Below are 16,318 nucleotides of genomic sequence, written 5' to 3'. Positions count from 1 at the left end.
CTTATGAAATTCGACATTAATACAGACCTATGTTTTTCTCACTCTGCGGCGCCATTCACAGGCAACGCAAACCTATGATGTTCATCACATAAGAGTACTAACCACAGGGACCTCTCCCTATCCCGTGGTGTTCCTCATATAGTGGGTACTAATCACAGGTAAGGCAGGTCCATGGTAGCTATCATCCCATGGTCCCGCTCATATGGTGGTACTAATCACAGGTACTGCAAAAGCCGACCGCGCGGTGCTCCTGTGTGCTACTAATCACAAACCTATTTCGTACCTAATATCGTGGTACTACGCACAAGTAAAAGCAACCCTTGGTGTTCTCCGCGTGGTGGTACTAATCACATGTAGTTGCATGGTTCGAATACAACCATCCCTTGGTCGCCCCTTTTAGTCGGCTCTCACAACAGGCAGGGGATACCGTGGGTGTATTATTCGTCTGCCTCCCCCACCCACAGGGGGTGTGTGTTTGGTCCGCGAGAGGTATTTTATTTCCCTCAAGTCCGCCGGCAAGCCGGTTAGGACCCCCCTATCCGCCACCTGGGACGCGCCACGTGGGAGTATCACCTCTCCCCCTGCTACGCCTGCGTAGCAGGTTCGTGGCATAGTGCTACTAACGATAGGCACTGTAGACCCACGGTGTATGACACATTATGGAAACGCCTACAGGAAACAAATCCCACGGTGTTCTTCACATAAGGAGTACTACTCGCATGTAACGCAGACCCATGGATATTTTCACATAGTGGTAATAATAACGGGCGCCAGCCAAACTCGTGGTGATTCTCATATATTATTACTAACCACAGGCAACGTAGACCCGTGTACTTTCTCAGAAAGTGGTACTATTCATAGGTAGCTCAGACACGTTCTGAACACAGGGGGAACGACACATTTCAGCGAAGCAATACGGCACATGGATACTAACTAGTCCGCCCAGCCGAATGGGCAAGGCCCAGACCCGTGGTGCTCCTCACATAAGGGTACTACTCCTAGGTAACATAGATCCATGGTGTTCCTCACATTGTGGTACTAATCGCAAGAAAATTCGACCTATAGTGTTCCTCACGTAATGGTACTTTTACCAGGAGGTACACCTCTACGCCGCACGTTTAAATCGTGCGCCAATTGGAACTCCTCTACTGGAGAAACACTGAACTTAAAACATAAATTTTCTCTGAAGATGGCGTCACAAAAAATTTTGTTCTGGTGAAGTTTCCTGAACTGTGTACATTTCTACTTGTTTTGTTTCCCGTTTGACAAGAAGTGTGAACATTCTCTCATAGATGTCTCTGCTAAAAAAAACTATGATCAAGCACCCTGGTACGAAGTGAAGGAACTTTATGAAGAAATTTTGTACTCATAAGTTTTTTTCTTTACTAAATTTCGTTCATTCAGTTGTGGGTTGGCAATATTTATCTTTCTTTCCGCCACTTTTGAATTTAGCCAATCCAGAATTTCTGTAATTAATTTCTAACCAATCTCTGGCTTCTTAGTTTTGGTGTGTAACTTTAAACTAACCAATAAAAGTGAGAGGGTGTGGCTTTATTATTTGTACCGGGAGGTACACCCCTACGCCGCAAGTTTAAATTGTGCGCCTAAAAATACTCCTTTACTGGAGAAACTGTGAACTAGGCCTTAACCTAATTTGAACTTTCCTCAGAAGATGGCACTACAGTAACTTGTGTAATTTTGAAGTTTTTCTGAACTGTGTCAATTTCGAAGTGTCTTGTTGGCTATCTAGCAAGAAGTTTGGACTTTCTCTTCTAGATGTCACTGCCTAAAGACTATGATTACGCACCCTGGCGCGAAGTGAAGGAACTGTATTTGAAGAAATTTTGTATTCTTAAGTTTGTTCTTTGATAAATTTCTTTCATTCTTGTTTTTCGGTTGGCAATATTGATCTCTGCTTCCGCCAGTTTTGAATTCGGCCAATCCCTAATTTTCTGTACTTAATTTTCTACCAATTAGGTATTTCTTCTTCGATTCTGTATGTAATTTTTCCATCCACCAATAAAGGAAGTGGTGTGGCTGTTTTCCTTCCTGAAAGGCCTCGAACATTCCCTGAGGGTATAAAACTGCTGATTTTTATGTCTCCTGGCCACTTCAGTAACATCTAGCTTAGTGTGTGGATATGTAGCAGGGAGCGGGAAGCGCCTCGTTCTTCAGACAGCAGTTCTTCTACAAGGTAATGGCCTTTTAACATCTTTATTTCTTGCTAGCTCAGCAGTCTAACTATCGGGGAGGGTTCGAATCCTCTAATATGTAACCCATCTTTTTAAAATGTAAATTCCCTTTCTGTCTATGTAAAATCTATAATTCTCTAACTGTAAAGCGGGGATAGAGAGTGATTTTCCTTCTCGAGCTCCCCTTCATTTTGAAATTGAGGTGACTACGTTTTCATAACCGTTTCTACGCTTCCTTAATGAATTCAAGTTTTCTCATACGGGTCACCTCCTTAGCTTGGGATTAGCCCCTGTGTATCGGCCTAGAGCCATTTAGGTTTTAAAAAGTGTATTTGGAGTGCAAGTTCACGCCTCCAGTCCTCTCTGTACTTTGGGCCAGTAACTTAACCTGATGTTTTATTTTCATTGCGAAGGCCCTGTAGGTTGGGTATTAAATACCCCTGTTTCTTTGTGTGCTTTGAGGGCAGATAGAAGTGAAATTCGTTGTGGCCTTTGATAGGCTTGAACTTTGAGAGCGGGTCTGCTCTTTCCTAAATTTGATTTCTGTGTGCCTCTAGGAGGCTTAACATTGTAATTAGGAGCAAGTGCTCCTTAGATGATGGAGTTTTCTACCCCTCTGTTCGACTTTGTACCTTGGTAAAGTTGGGCTAATAACTGAAGGATTGTGATTGTGGGGCTCGAAGCCCAGACCTTGTAATAATCCCCTAACACTTGTAATTTCTTTGTATCTGATTTTGGCTTGTTGTTGACTTGTTAAGTTTTCAAATTCTATGTCACCATTGTTAAGTTTTTAAAATATAACCTTTGTTGAAATTTTAATTCATCTCTCGAACTCGTAGTTAGACCCATTCCAGCCCGCACCTTCTTTCACCTCAGCCTTCCACGGATAACTCCGTAACATTATTCATGAAAGGTCTCGAACTTTCCCCGAGGGTTATAAACTGCGGATTTTCACCTCTCTTGGCCACTCGATCAACATCTTACTAAGGCTGTGGACGTAAACCAGGAGGCGGGTAGCGCCTCTTTCATCCGGGAGCAGGTGTTCAATAATGTAATGGCCATTTAACATATTTATTTCTTGCTAGCTCAGCAGTTTAACCCGCGGGAAAGGTCCGAAACCTTTTACTATGTAACCTCATTTTCTGCAGGCTTATGTAAAATCTTACTTAAATCTGTAACTGTAATTCGGGGATATAGAGTGATTTACCCTCTCATGCTCCCATTCATTTTGGTTTGAGGTGACTACGCCTGATTTTCTTCTTTTCCTTAATGTTTTAAATTTCTTCCTTATACGAGTCACCTCCATCGTTTGGGAATAGCCCCTGTTTCATCGGCCTAGTGCCTTTTAGGTTTTAAAATGTGTATTTAGGAGTGCAAGTACACGCCTCCATTCTTTTGGTATTCCGGGCCAGTTTCTTAACCAGTTCTTTTCTGCTAAGGCCGAGTAGGTTGGGTACTAGATACCCCCGTGTCATTGTTGTAAGTTGTACCCTGATAGCAATTAATTGTAAAGTCTGACATTGCCTTAAATAGGCTTGAAAAACTGAGAGCGCGTCTGCTCTTTTCTGGCGTTGTAAGAATGCTTCTGGGAGGCTTGAGGTTAAAAGTTGGGAGCAAGTGCTCCATGTGGTAGGGGTTTTCTGCCCCTTTGAACAAATTGTGTTTTTGTAAAACTAGGGGCGTGTAGCTCGAGAGTGTTAAAGTTCTGGAATCTTGGATCTTTCTAGTCTTGTTTCCAAATTGTTATTTCACAAAGTGAAATGTTGTTAAGGTTTTGTCGTTGGTTGATTATTAAAATTCAAAAATATAACGTTTATTTGGAATTTTAAATTAACTTTGATTCTGTAGTTAGACCCATTCATCCCGGCACCTTCTTTCGCTTCTGCTGTTCCACAGAAATCCCGGAACAGTATTAATCACAAGTAGTTTCATGGTTCGAAAATCATCATGCCTTGGTCAACCCTTTCAGACGCACTTTTACGACAGGCAGGGGATACCGTGGGTGTATTCTTCGTCTGCGTCACCCCACCCACAGGGGTTGAGAGTGAAAAAAGTTGATACACATTTTATGACGTCTTTTTATTATTTTTAATGCATACCATCTATCAAATACAATATAATGAACGAACATCATAATACATTAACTCGGACACAGTCCTGGATACTTGGAATCCTCTTTCGAGTTGCGACAAGTGCCTCGCGGGGAGCCTATCTTGTATACTTCTTGATCGATTATATTGCCACCCATTCCGTAATTACACACGTAGTACTGACTGCACTTCTTCTGGAAACCCTGTCGACCGAAGAAAGCCGTGTATCCACAGCCTATCTCGGACGTGTTAGCCCAAACAATCTGCGTGTAGTGGCCAGTCTTCACGGAGGTCGATCTGGAACGGTATGCCAGAGTAAATAACACAGACACAAAAAATATATATTTTACATACAAACGTACATATATCTATATAATAATCAGGAAGTGTTTATTTGTATAGAGTGTGTGTGTGTCTGTGTGTGTAGCACGCAGAGATCTAACATTTTTGATGATGATGATGATGATGATGCTTGTTGTTTTAAGGGGCCTAACATCAAAGGTCATCGGCCCCCAATGGAACGTGAGGGACGACATCATACATGATATTTAAAATTTTAAAATGTATCCACTGACAAGAGTTAACAAATGGTGATGAGAAAATGATTATGGGGTTAAAACAGCAGTGGATCTAATTCGCAATGCCGTATTTTCTAATAAAATAAGAGAAAATATAGGACAAAGCAATAAGGCATTGACTGATAGTACAAATGTATATCTATACTAATATTATAAAGAGGAAAAATTTGTTTGTTTGTAACGAATATGCTCAAAAACTACTGAACCGATTTTAAAATTTTCTTCACCTATAGAAAGATACATTGCCAGTGAGTAACATGGGCTGTATTTTATTTTCAAAACAATTCGATGTGGGGGGCACGCGGAGAAATATAAACATAATAGCCTAATATAGGCAAAATATCGAATTTGTCGTATAAGGACGACACAAAGCTCAATTTAATCCTCTTAACGCAAAGAACAAAACTCGGTAAGCCCTACGGGCTCAAAAACCGTGTTTTAAGGCCCTAAAACCAACCGTTACGGAGATATTGGCACCACACAACCCCTGCTCTAGGAATAGGATAAAGAAATGATGATGCTGATGATAATGCTTGTTGTTTTAAGGGGCCCAACATCGAAGGTCATCGGCCCCTAATGGAACGAGATGGACATGATACATGATATTTAAAATGTTTAAAAAGTGTATCCACTGACAAGTTAAAAAATATGGTGATGAAAAAATGAGTATGAGATTAAAACAGCAGTGCTCGCACTTAAGCAAGTGATCAGCATGCAGTGCTGTACGAGTCTTCATGAGCAAACTACCGTTGCGCATTTTCTTCAGATCCTCAAGTTTGCCGTAGACACCTTCAATGTGTCGACTAAAAAGGATCGACTTCACCAGCTTAAAATCATGCACATCGGTTCTGGTAGCGACCAGAAACATAGGGAAGCTGGAACCCATTCCTTCACGCTGCGCATGTTCCCAGGGAGTTGAAGCTCTCAGGGAAGCAAAAGCAAAGACCACATTGAGAGGGGCGACTTCGTTTGGAAGCCATGCCCGAAAACTACCTCCCCGAATGACACCCACTCAGATCAGGGGTGTCTGTAGCCGAACCAAGCAGCCAAGGCAATACCCACCTGGTCATAGCAGGTACTGCCCGGGGTCCGATGTTGGACGATGCCTAATACGGGATGACTGAGGCAATGAGCACTAGGACTCCCTTCCTCCAGTCATCCGCAATAGCATGTACCCCAGAGCGTGTACAGAGCACTAAATATAGAGAAAAAAATTAAAAATAATTAATAATAATATGTCCTTCTGGCATTCGGCTGTGCGGGGACCTGCGTTGTCAGGCGGATACTACTGCCCGGGTACGTGACACTCCCACCCGCCGCGTCCTGGGTGGTTGCTGGCACGGGCTTTCGAGCGTAGTCGCACACATAGGAGCTCCATCACTGAGCAGCACGCACATCAAAATTTTGAATGGTCTACATCTGACCCTCGGAAAAATAATAAAAAATAAAGAGGGGACCATGGCCACATGACCCTTTAAGTCGCCTTCTACGACAGGCAGGGATTACCTATGGATGTATTCAGCCTCTCCCATCCACAAGAGGTCCAACACATTATACCAAACCACAATCCATGCCCGCGCCAAGCTCGCCCCTTTTTGTCGCCTCTTACGACAGGCAGGGGATACCGCGGGTGTATTCTACATGTGCGTCCCCCACCCGCAGGGGGTAGAGTGTTTGGTCCGCGAGAGGTATTTTATTTCCCTCAAGTCCGCCGGCAAGCCGGTTAGGACCCCTCTATCCGCCACCTGGGACGCGCCACGTGGGAGTATCACCTCTCCCCCTGCTACGCCATCGTAGTAGGTTCGTGGCTGGGTGATTTCCGACAAGAGAGTAGCGTTACAAAAATGTTGCAAAGTTTGGGTTGGGAAGAACTGAGAGAAAGAAGAAGAGCTGCTCGACTAAGTGGTATGTTCCGAGCTGTCAGCGGAGAGATGGGGTGGAATGACATTAGTAGACGAATACGTTTGAGTGGCGTTTATAAAAGTAGGATAGATCACAATATGAAGATAAAGTTTGAATACAAGAGGACAAACTGGGGCAAATATTTATTTATAGGAAGGGGAGTTAGGGATTGGAATAACTTACCAAGGGAGACGTTCAATAAATTTCCAATTTCTTTGAAATCATTTAGGAAAAGGCTAGGAAAACAACAGATAGGCAATCTGCCACCTGGGCGACTGCCCTAAATGCAGATCAGTATTGATTGATTGATTGATTGATTGATTGATTGATTGATTGATTGATTGATTGAAGTTGAGAGCTCCTTGGGCCCTTGTAGTCGCCTACTACGACAGGTTGATGATGATGATGATGATGCTTGTTGTTTAAAGGGGCCGAACATCGAAGGTTATCGGCCCCTAATGGAACGAAATGAATGACATGAGACATGAAGTTAAAATTTTAAAAAACATATCCACTGACTAGAGTTTAAAAAAATGGTGATGGAGAAATATGAGGGTGAGATTAAAACAATCAGTGGATCTAATACGCAATGCCTTTTTTTCTAATAACATAAGAGAATATACAGGAAAACTAAGGAATAAGGCATTGCCTGGTAGTACATAATTTACGAGAGACGTTAAAATAACACATTAAAATACGCAACACAAACTAAAATGAAGTCAATGGGATAAAAGCGCGAGTGACACAAAACACACTAGGACAACGAATAGCATCACACACAGTAAAACAGTCCACTATACCTCATAAAGCGTCATCACGCAAGATAAGGGAGATAGTACTCACAAGGTTAAGACTACGGCGCAGATCGACCAGGTCCACACACACTCCGTAAGGATGTGCACCACAGTAAGACGGTCGCCGCAGGTACACACCGGAGGGGGTTCTCCTTTCAGTAGATGGGAGTGTGTCAAGATACCGTGGCCGATCCGAAGGCGACATAATACCACGGCTTCCCTCCGCGAAGCCCGAAGGGAAGTCCTCCATACCTTCGTTGTTCCTTTTATCGCTCTCAGCTTATTGGGAAGTGGAATGGCCTGCCACTCCATCTCCCAATGAGACATGACCAGATGACTCAGCTGAGAGCGAATATCACTTGCTGGAACCTTGAAAGGCAACGGGGGCAGTGTAAGTGCCTCCTTGGCAGCCTCATCCGCTAACTCGTTCCCCTCTATGCCCATGTGGCTCGGGAGCCACACAAACGTGATTCTGGTGCCGGCATCCGAACACGCGGCCAGCAGGTCCTGAATCCGCTGCACCAGAGGGTGCCGAGGGAAACAGGTAGCAATAGACAGAAGCGAGCTCAAGGGGTCAGTACACACAAGAAAGTGTCGGCGCTCATTGTACAGTGCGTACCGCAGAGCTTCACAGATAGCATAAAGCTCTGCTGTGTACACACTACAGGTTTCCGGGAGAGCAAAAAGAAACCGATCATTTCCGACAACGAACGCACAGCCCACCTTCGTATCTGTCCTTCAACCATCCGTTTAGACGATGACTGAACCTGGATAGCGGCCAACAACGGACCGGTAGAGCCTCCGATAAATCGAAGGGTCCGTGTCTTTCAGGCCAGTGTGCAAATCCAGGAAGATTTCAGGTCGTCGTACAACACACGGATGTACCCCACTTGGTTGTCTGACAAGGCAAGGAATCGAAGGTACGTCAAACAACTCATAAGAGCTATCCAAGCGTATCCCAACTGGCCGCGTCGCACGAGGACAAGCAGCGTACAACAAACGGTTGCCATTGTCGAACACGCAGGGATAGCTTGGATGAAGTGGCATCTGTCGCAAATTTGCAGCATACGTAAGTAGAAGTTGCTGGCGCCTCAGGTGTAAAGGCGGAACACCAGACTCAGCGAGCAGGCTAGCGATGGGGCTTGTTCGAAAAGCTCCCGTCGCCAACCTAACCCCGCTGTGGTGGACACTGTTCAGCTTCGCAAGAAAGCTTGGTCTTGCGGAGCCATATGCTGCACTACTGTAGTCTAACCGGGATAAAATGTGTGCCCGATAGAATCGCAGGAGCACCGTGCGATCCGCTCCCCAATTAGTGCTGCTAAGAAACTTCAAGAGATTAAGCCTCTTGGTGCATTGCACTTTAATCTGCCGCACGTGTGGCTCCCACGACAATTTACTATCGAAAAGGAGCCCAAGAAATCGGCAAGTGTCAACAACAGGGAGAACGACATTTCCTAAATAAAGCTCCGGATGAGGGTGAAGAGTACGTTGACGACAAAAGTGGACAACAGAGGTCTTTGCGGCAGAAAACCGAAAGCCATGTTCTAAGGTCCACTGCTCCACACTCCTAATAGCTTGTTGTAATTGTCGCTCTGCGACTGCCATATTACGCGAGCTATAGTGAAGAGCAAAATCGTCCACATATAGCGACGGTATAACTGCTGGACCAGCAGCAGCAGCAACAATACAGTTGATGGCATTCGCGAACAGAGTGACACAAAGGACCGTTCCCTGTGGTACTCCATTTTCTTGAACAAGGCATTGCGAATATGTCCTCCCTACTCGGACACGGAATAGACGGAGGGACAAGAAATTCGCAATAAACGCCGGCAAGTTACCACGGAATCTCCACTGATGCAGGGCTGAAAGGATACCATATCGCCATGTGGTGTCATAAGCCTTCTCTAAGTCACAGAAAACAACCACCAAGTGCTGTTTGCGGAGAAACGCATCCTGGATAGAACTCCCCAGGCGTACCAAGTGGTCAGTGGTGGATCGAGCGGCTCGAAATCCACATTGGTACTCGGAGAAGAGTCCTTATTTCTCCAGACACCACACGAGTCGGCGATTTACCATCCTCTCAAACAGCTTACACAGGCAGTTTGTAAGGCAAATCGGTCTGTAACTTCCTGAATACTTAGGAACTTTGTCACGCTTGAGGACAGGAATGACTATGCCCTCCCGCCACTGAGACGGTAAAACACCCTCTGTTCAGATTCGGTTGAACACACGAAGGAGATATAGTAGACTTATCATCACTAAGGTGTTTCAATATCTGGTTATGGATGTTGTCCGGTCCAGGAGACGTGTCCTTGCAAAGCGCTAGGGCTCTGCGGAGTTCGCACTCCGCAAAAGGCACGTTGTAGTCCTCTGAAGCTTGAGAGGCAAAAGTAAGATGATGACGTGCCGCCTCCCACTTCAGAGCGAGGAAATCAGGATGATAATTCCCGTAGCCAGATACATCCACGAAATGACTAGCGAGATGGTCAGCAATCAAGAGGGGTTCAGTGACGATATTGCCTGCAATGGAAATTCCCGGTACAGAAGATGATCCTTGGATACCCGAAATCCGACGAAGCTTAGTCCACACTTGGGATGATGGAGTATGTGACGTCATAGACGACACGTATCTCTCCCATGAAGCCTTCTTACTTTGTCGAATAAGAACTCGCGCCTTAGCGCGGAGTTTCTTAAATGTTACCAAGTTGGCCACAGTAGGCTGTCTACGGTAACGCTTATGAGCGTGACGGCGTTCTTTGATGGCTGCTGCTATTTCATCGTTCCACCAAGGAACGAGTTTTCGGCGAGGAGTCCCCGAGAAAAACGGAATGGACTCCTCAGCAGCAGTAAGAATAACTTGGGTGACGTAAGTTATTTCCTCGCCGACAGTTCGCCTGATATCATAGTTAAAGACAGCTAGTGATGTGTACTTTGGCCAATCAGCATGTGTAAGAATCCATCGAGGGGGAGCCTCGACAGATTTATGTTTCAACAAAGTAAGGATGATGGGAAAATGGTCACTGTCACAGAGATCATCGTGTGCATTCCACCGAAACAGTGGAACCAACGTTCGGCTGCATAGACTTACGTCTATGCGAGAAAATGTGCCGTAGCATACACTAAAGTGAGTTGGGTCCCCTGTGTTCAAAATACATAAATCCAGATCTGTTAGTAGTGCTTCCAGCTCTCTTCCTCGGGGGCAAGACGTCTCAGAGCCCCATATGGGGTGATGGGCGTTAGAATCGCCCAGTAAGAGTAAGGGTGGTGGAAGCTGAGCTATAAGATCAGCGACATCATTTATGTTCAGATGTTGGCCTGGTGGAAGATAAACATTACACACTGTTGCTATGACAGGCAATGGAACGCGAAGAGCGACAGCCTCAAGTGGGGTTCTTAATGGAACCTCTTCGCTGTAGGTGTCAGAACGTACAAAAATGGCAACACCAGCGGAATCCCGGTGAGCATAGTACCGTTCTGTCGAGTATAATCTGAAATTTCTCAAGACCGTATGAAGATCAGGTCTGAAGTTGGTCTCCTGAATACAGACTATACTCGCTGCGTACTCACTAATGATCTGACGTAACTCAGCAAGATGCCTGTCATAAGCGTTACAATTCCACTCTAACAGTGCCATAGTGTGGACTATAAAAGGAGTGTTGGGTTATGAGCGACAAAATCCTCGTAAGCCTAAATACTATCTACTTCTACATCCGTAGATGTAGAAGACAGCGCAACATCCATCCCGTCATCAAAAGATGGCAGGGGTGCCACCCAGAACTTCGACGTTTTTCGGGGGCGAGCGGATCCCCTACGAGGAGAGCGCGCAGGTTTGGGAGCAGGAGTGCCTCCCGGCGCAGACTCATACTCCCCAGATGGGGGGCATGACTTCTCCTTCGCAGGGGAAATCCGAGAGCGCTCAGGACGGGTGCTCTTCTTCCCCTTTTTCTTTTCTAGTTTAGACGGGCTGGGAGATGGTTTCCCAGCCCTGGTCGACGATGCCGCCTCCGCCGGCTGGGGCACGACTTTCGTCGACCTCCTAGGGGGGGAGGACTTAGTCTTCCCCCCTTGCTGTGCCGGCTGGGAACTTCTGGTTGGTCGAAGGTGGGGTGGTCCCCTCCTTCGAGCTTTGACTATTTGCGACGTTGCTGGGAGCAGCAACAGTCGCCTTGGGCGCAGCGGTCTGAACAGGTGTCGAGGTTGTAAATGACGAACCTGGAAGACTCTGAGCTATCAAGCTATAGTCGAGTGTACGGGCAGGTGTATTCGTAGAATTAAACTTACGGCCCGCTTCCTGGTAGGAAAGACCATCCAGGGTCTTTTTTTGCCAGGGGCTTTACGTCGCACCGACACAGATAGGTCTTATGGCGACGATGGGATAGGAAAGGCCTAGGAGTTGGAAGGAAGCGGCCGTGGCCTTAATTAAGGTACAGCCCCAGCATTTGCCTGGTGTGAAAATGGGAAACCACGGAAAACCATTTTCAGGGCTGCCGATAGTGGGATTCGAACCTACTATCTCCCGGATGCAAGCTCACAGCCGCGCGCCTCTACGCGCACCCCCAACTCGCCCGGTCATCCAGGGTCTTGATCTCCTGGATCTTCTTCTCACTCAGTTATGTCGGACAATTCCGACCCCGAGGAGAATGAAAACCGGAGCAGTTGGTGCACTTGTAGGGAGTTGTGCACTCCTCTGCGCCGTGAGCTACTCGTCCACATGTACCACACACAGCCTAGTTCGAACAGCGAGATACCATATGTACGAATAGCTGGCATTGATAGCATCGCATAGGAGGTGGGATGTACGGCCTCACATCGCAACGATAAGTTGTTACCTTGACTTTCTCTGGTAACACTGACAACTTGAAAGAGACATTGAAGGCACCAGTGGCAACGTCTTCACCGTTGACCTTGAGCGTAATGCGCCGGACGTGTGTCACTCCACGGTTCTTCATGTCTTCCATCAACTCGTCGTCAGTGTTCAAAATAAGGTCGCGGTGAAAGATGACTCCGCGAACCAGGTTCAAGGACTTATGCTCCTCCACTTTGACGGGGATTTCGCCAAAGTGCACGCACTTAAGCAACTGATCAGCTTGCAGTGCTGTACGAGTCTTTAGAAGCAAACTACCATTGCGCATTTTCTTAAGATCCTAGAGTTCGCCATAGACGCCTTCGATGTGCCGACTAAACAGGATCGACTTCACCAGCTTAAAATCGTGCCCATCGGTTCTGGTAGCGACCAGAAACCTAGGGAAGCTGGATCCCATTCCTTCACGCTGCGCGTGTTCCCAGGGAGTTGAATCTCTCAGGGAAGCAAAAGTTAAAGACTTAGGTGGGGGACCACCTTGAGAAAGCCGACATCTTTTTGTAGCCATGCCCGATAGCTTCCTCCCCGAATGCCAACCACTCCGATCAGGGGTCTCTTTAGCCGAACCAAGCAGCCAAGGCAATACCCACCTGGTCGTAGCAGGTACTGCCCGGGGTCCGATGTTGGACGATGCCTAATACGGGATGACTGAGGCAATGAGCACTAGGACTTCCTTCCTCCAGTCACCCGCAATAGCATGTACCCCAGAGCGTGTACAGAGCACTAAAAATAAGAAAAATAAATGAAAATAATTAATAATAATATGTCCTTCTGGCATTCGGCTGTGCGGGGACCTGCGTTGTCAGGCGGATACTACTGCCCGGGTACGTGACACTCCCACCCGCCGCGTCCTGGGTGGTTGCTGGCACGGGCTTTCGAACGTAGTCGCACACATAGGAGCTCCATCGCCGAGCAGCACGCACATCAAAATTTTGAATGGTCTACATCTGACCCTCGGAAAAATAATAAAAAATAAAGAGTGGACCATGGCCATATGACCCTTTACGTCGCCTTCTACGACAGGCAGGGATTACCTATGGATGTATTCAGCCTCTCCCGTCCACAGGAGGTCCATCACATTATGCCAAACCGCAATCAATGTCCGCACCAAGGTCGCCCTTTTTTGTCACCTCTTACGACAGCCAGGGGATACCGCGGGTGTATTCTGCATGTGCGTCCCCCACCCGCAGGGGGTAGTGCGTTTGGTCCGCGAGAGGTATTTTATTTCCCTCAAGTCCGCCGGCAAGCCGGTTAGGACCCACCTATCCGCCACCTGGGACGCGCCACGTGGGAATATCACCTCTCCCCTGCTACGCCAGTGTAGCAGGTTCGTGGATAAATAATCGAAAATAGTGTCGAATCCATATTTTTCGGTGTCGCTGAAGCCCGGAATGAGGACTGCCACACGGCAGTTGTCTTCGTAACTGCTCTCAGTTTGTTGCGAGTTCGGATAGCTAGCCACTCGCTTTCCCAGGACGCTAAGATGGTTCGACGCAGCTAAGAACAAATATCCATATGAGGTACGTTCATAGCTGAAGATGGTAAAAGTGTCGCTTCCTTTGCAGCTTCATCTTCAAGTTCATTTGCCGCAATCTCAACATGACTTGGGAGCCATGCGAAAGTGATTCTGGTCAGCATCACATAAATTGGCTACGAGGTCATGAATCTCTTGTACCAGTGTGTGTTGTGGGAAACAAATGTCACAAGACTGCAGAGAACTTAGCGAGTCGGTACACAGGAGAAAGTGGTCTCCTTTGTCAACCAGTGCAAACTGCAGAGCTTCTAAACTGACGAACAGCTCCGCAGTATACATGCTACAGATCCTAGGAAGCAGGATATTCGTTCCAATATGATCGGAGACGAAAGAGCAACCCACATTGTCATTGATCTTAGAACCATCAGTGAAGACATGTCGGGCTGCCGGCGACTGGTGACGAAGTTCTGGAAATACCTGAAACGGCGTAAGATATCAGACTTACCTATATTTGGATATGATGTTTTTGTCGAAGTCCTTCACCTCATTGTACCAGCTGTCCATGGGGAAGTTCCAGTCCGGAGAGTTCGGCAAAGTATCGCATGGCCACGAACTGGTGATGGCAATATTCTGTCCGACCCACCAGTAAGTTTCTGCAACACGGTTTGTTTATAAGTTGTGAAAGACTTTAACTGAGTTGGTACCATTGTGACGTACCCACTCAGCCCACAGATGTGTGACAGTATTATAACGTGGCGGGTCACTTTAATAGTAATATAAATAAATGATATCTCATTGTTTCTGAATAAACAATACCCATGGGCGTCAGCCTTCAAGCTTATGGCTTGAAAACGATAGTTAATAATAATAATAATAATAATAATAATAATAATTGTACCGGGCGGTACACCTCCACGCCGCTAGTTCAAATATTGCGCCAATTGAAACTCCTCTACAGGAGAAAGCCTGAACTTTAAAAAACTGTATTAACTCAACAGTTTCTCCGAAGATGGCTCTGTGTGAATTTTGATGTGTTTTTGTTTGTCATTGATCAAGAAGTGTGGACGTTCTCTACCAGATGTCTCTACAAAAAAAACTATGATCATGCACTCTGGTGCAAAGGAATGAATGTTCTTGAAGAAATTTTGTATTCAAAAGAAGTTGTCTTTACTAAATTTTTGTTCTTTTATTTTTGGGTTGGCAATGTCTATCCTTCCTTCCGCCAGGTTTGAACTTAGCCAATCCCGAATTTATATAATTAATTCTCAGCCAATCATGTATGTCTTCTTCGATATGGATATGTAGCTCTAAGCTATCCAATAAAGTTGAGGGGGTGTGTCTACTCATTCATGAAAGGTCTCGAATTTTCCACGAGGGTACAAAAACTGCTGATTTTCTTGTCTCCGGGCCACTAGTATTACATCTGACTCAGTGTGTGGATATGTAGCAGGGGGCGGGAAGCGCCCCGTTCTTCATCAAGGTAATGGCCTCTTAACATCTTTATCTCGTGCTAGCTCAGCAGTTTAACTCTCGGGGAAGGTTCAAAACCTTTAATATGAAACCTACCACTTTAAAATGTAAATTCCTTTTCAGTCTATGTAAGAACTACAAATCTCTTTTACTGTAAAGGGGGGATAGAGAGTGCTTTACCCTCTCGAGCTCCCCTTCATCTTGAAATTGAGGTGACTACGTTTTCATAACCGTTTCTACGCTTTCTTAATGTGTTAAGTTTCCACATACGAGTCACCTCCATAGATTGGGATTAGCCCCTGTATTATCGGCCTAGTACATCTTAGGTTTTAATAACTTTTGTGTAGGAGTGCATGTATTCGCCTGCATTCAATTTTGTCTTTTGGGCCATTTAATTAACCCAATGTTTTGCTTTCTGCATGTGAAGGCCCTGTAGGTTGGGTATTAAATGCCCCTGCTTCTTTGTGTGCCTTGAGGGCAGTTAGTAGTAAGGGTTGTTGTGGCCTTTGATAGGCTTGTAAAAATCGAGAGCAGGTCAGCTCTTTCTGGTATTTTGGAAGGTGTCTCTAGGAGGCCTGACATTATGAAGCGGGAGCAAGAGCTCCATGTAATGATGGGGTTTTCTGCCCTATGTTACCTGATTTAACTGTTGTTATTTGTTGTACGCTCAATTCTATGTTACCATTGTTAAGTTTTAAAAATATAACCTTGTTGGAATTTTAATTCATCTTTCGAACTTTTGTAGTTGAGGCCTATTCCAGCCCGCACCTTCTTTCACCTCTAACTACCACTGATATCTCCGTAACAATAATAATAATAATAATAATAATAATAATAATAATAATAATAATACGTCATGAGACTCAAAAAACTCCCAGGGGTAGGGTGACGGGACACTAACCATTTAGTACACTAACTTGGAATTTAAGGATCATTAATATTCATTTCATAAAAAAA

At 45.6% G+C, this 16,318-nt stretch overlaps 1 protein-coding gene across 1 annotated transcript in view; it reads right to left on the bottom strand.

Annotated features, from left to right (window-relative positions):
• Positions 1 to 4,258: 4,258 nt before the first annotated feature.
• LOC136872573 (venom allergen 5.02) overlaps positions 4,259 to 16,318 on the bottom strand; it is a 184,040-nt gene continuing 171,980 nt past the window's right edge. Inside the window, exons 5-6 of the mRNA XM_068227489.1 lie at positions 14,397 to 14,544; positions 4,259 to 4,579 (exon numbers count right to left, since the gene is read on the bottom strand). Of these exons, the coding sequence (XP_068083590.1) occupies positions 4,333 to 4,579; positions 14,397 to 14,544 (395 nt within the window). The 3' untranslated portion in view covers positions 4,259 to 4,332. The remainder of the gene's footprint in view (positions 4,580 to 14,396; positions 14,545 to 16,318) is intronic.

The sequence above is a fragment of the Anabrus simplex genome, chromosome 4 (assembly GCF_040414725.1).
Source record: "Anabrus simplex isolate iqAnaSimp1 chromosome 4, ASM4041472v1, whole genome shotgun sequence".
Classification (NCBI taxonomy): domain Eukaryota; kingdom Metazoa; phylum Arthropoda; class Insecta; order Orthoptera; family Tettigoniidae; genus Anabrus; species Anabrus simplex.
This window is presented reverse-complemented; position numbering and strand designations above follow the sequence as displayed.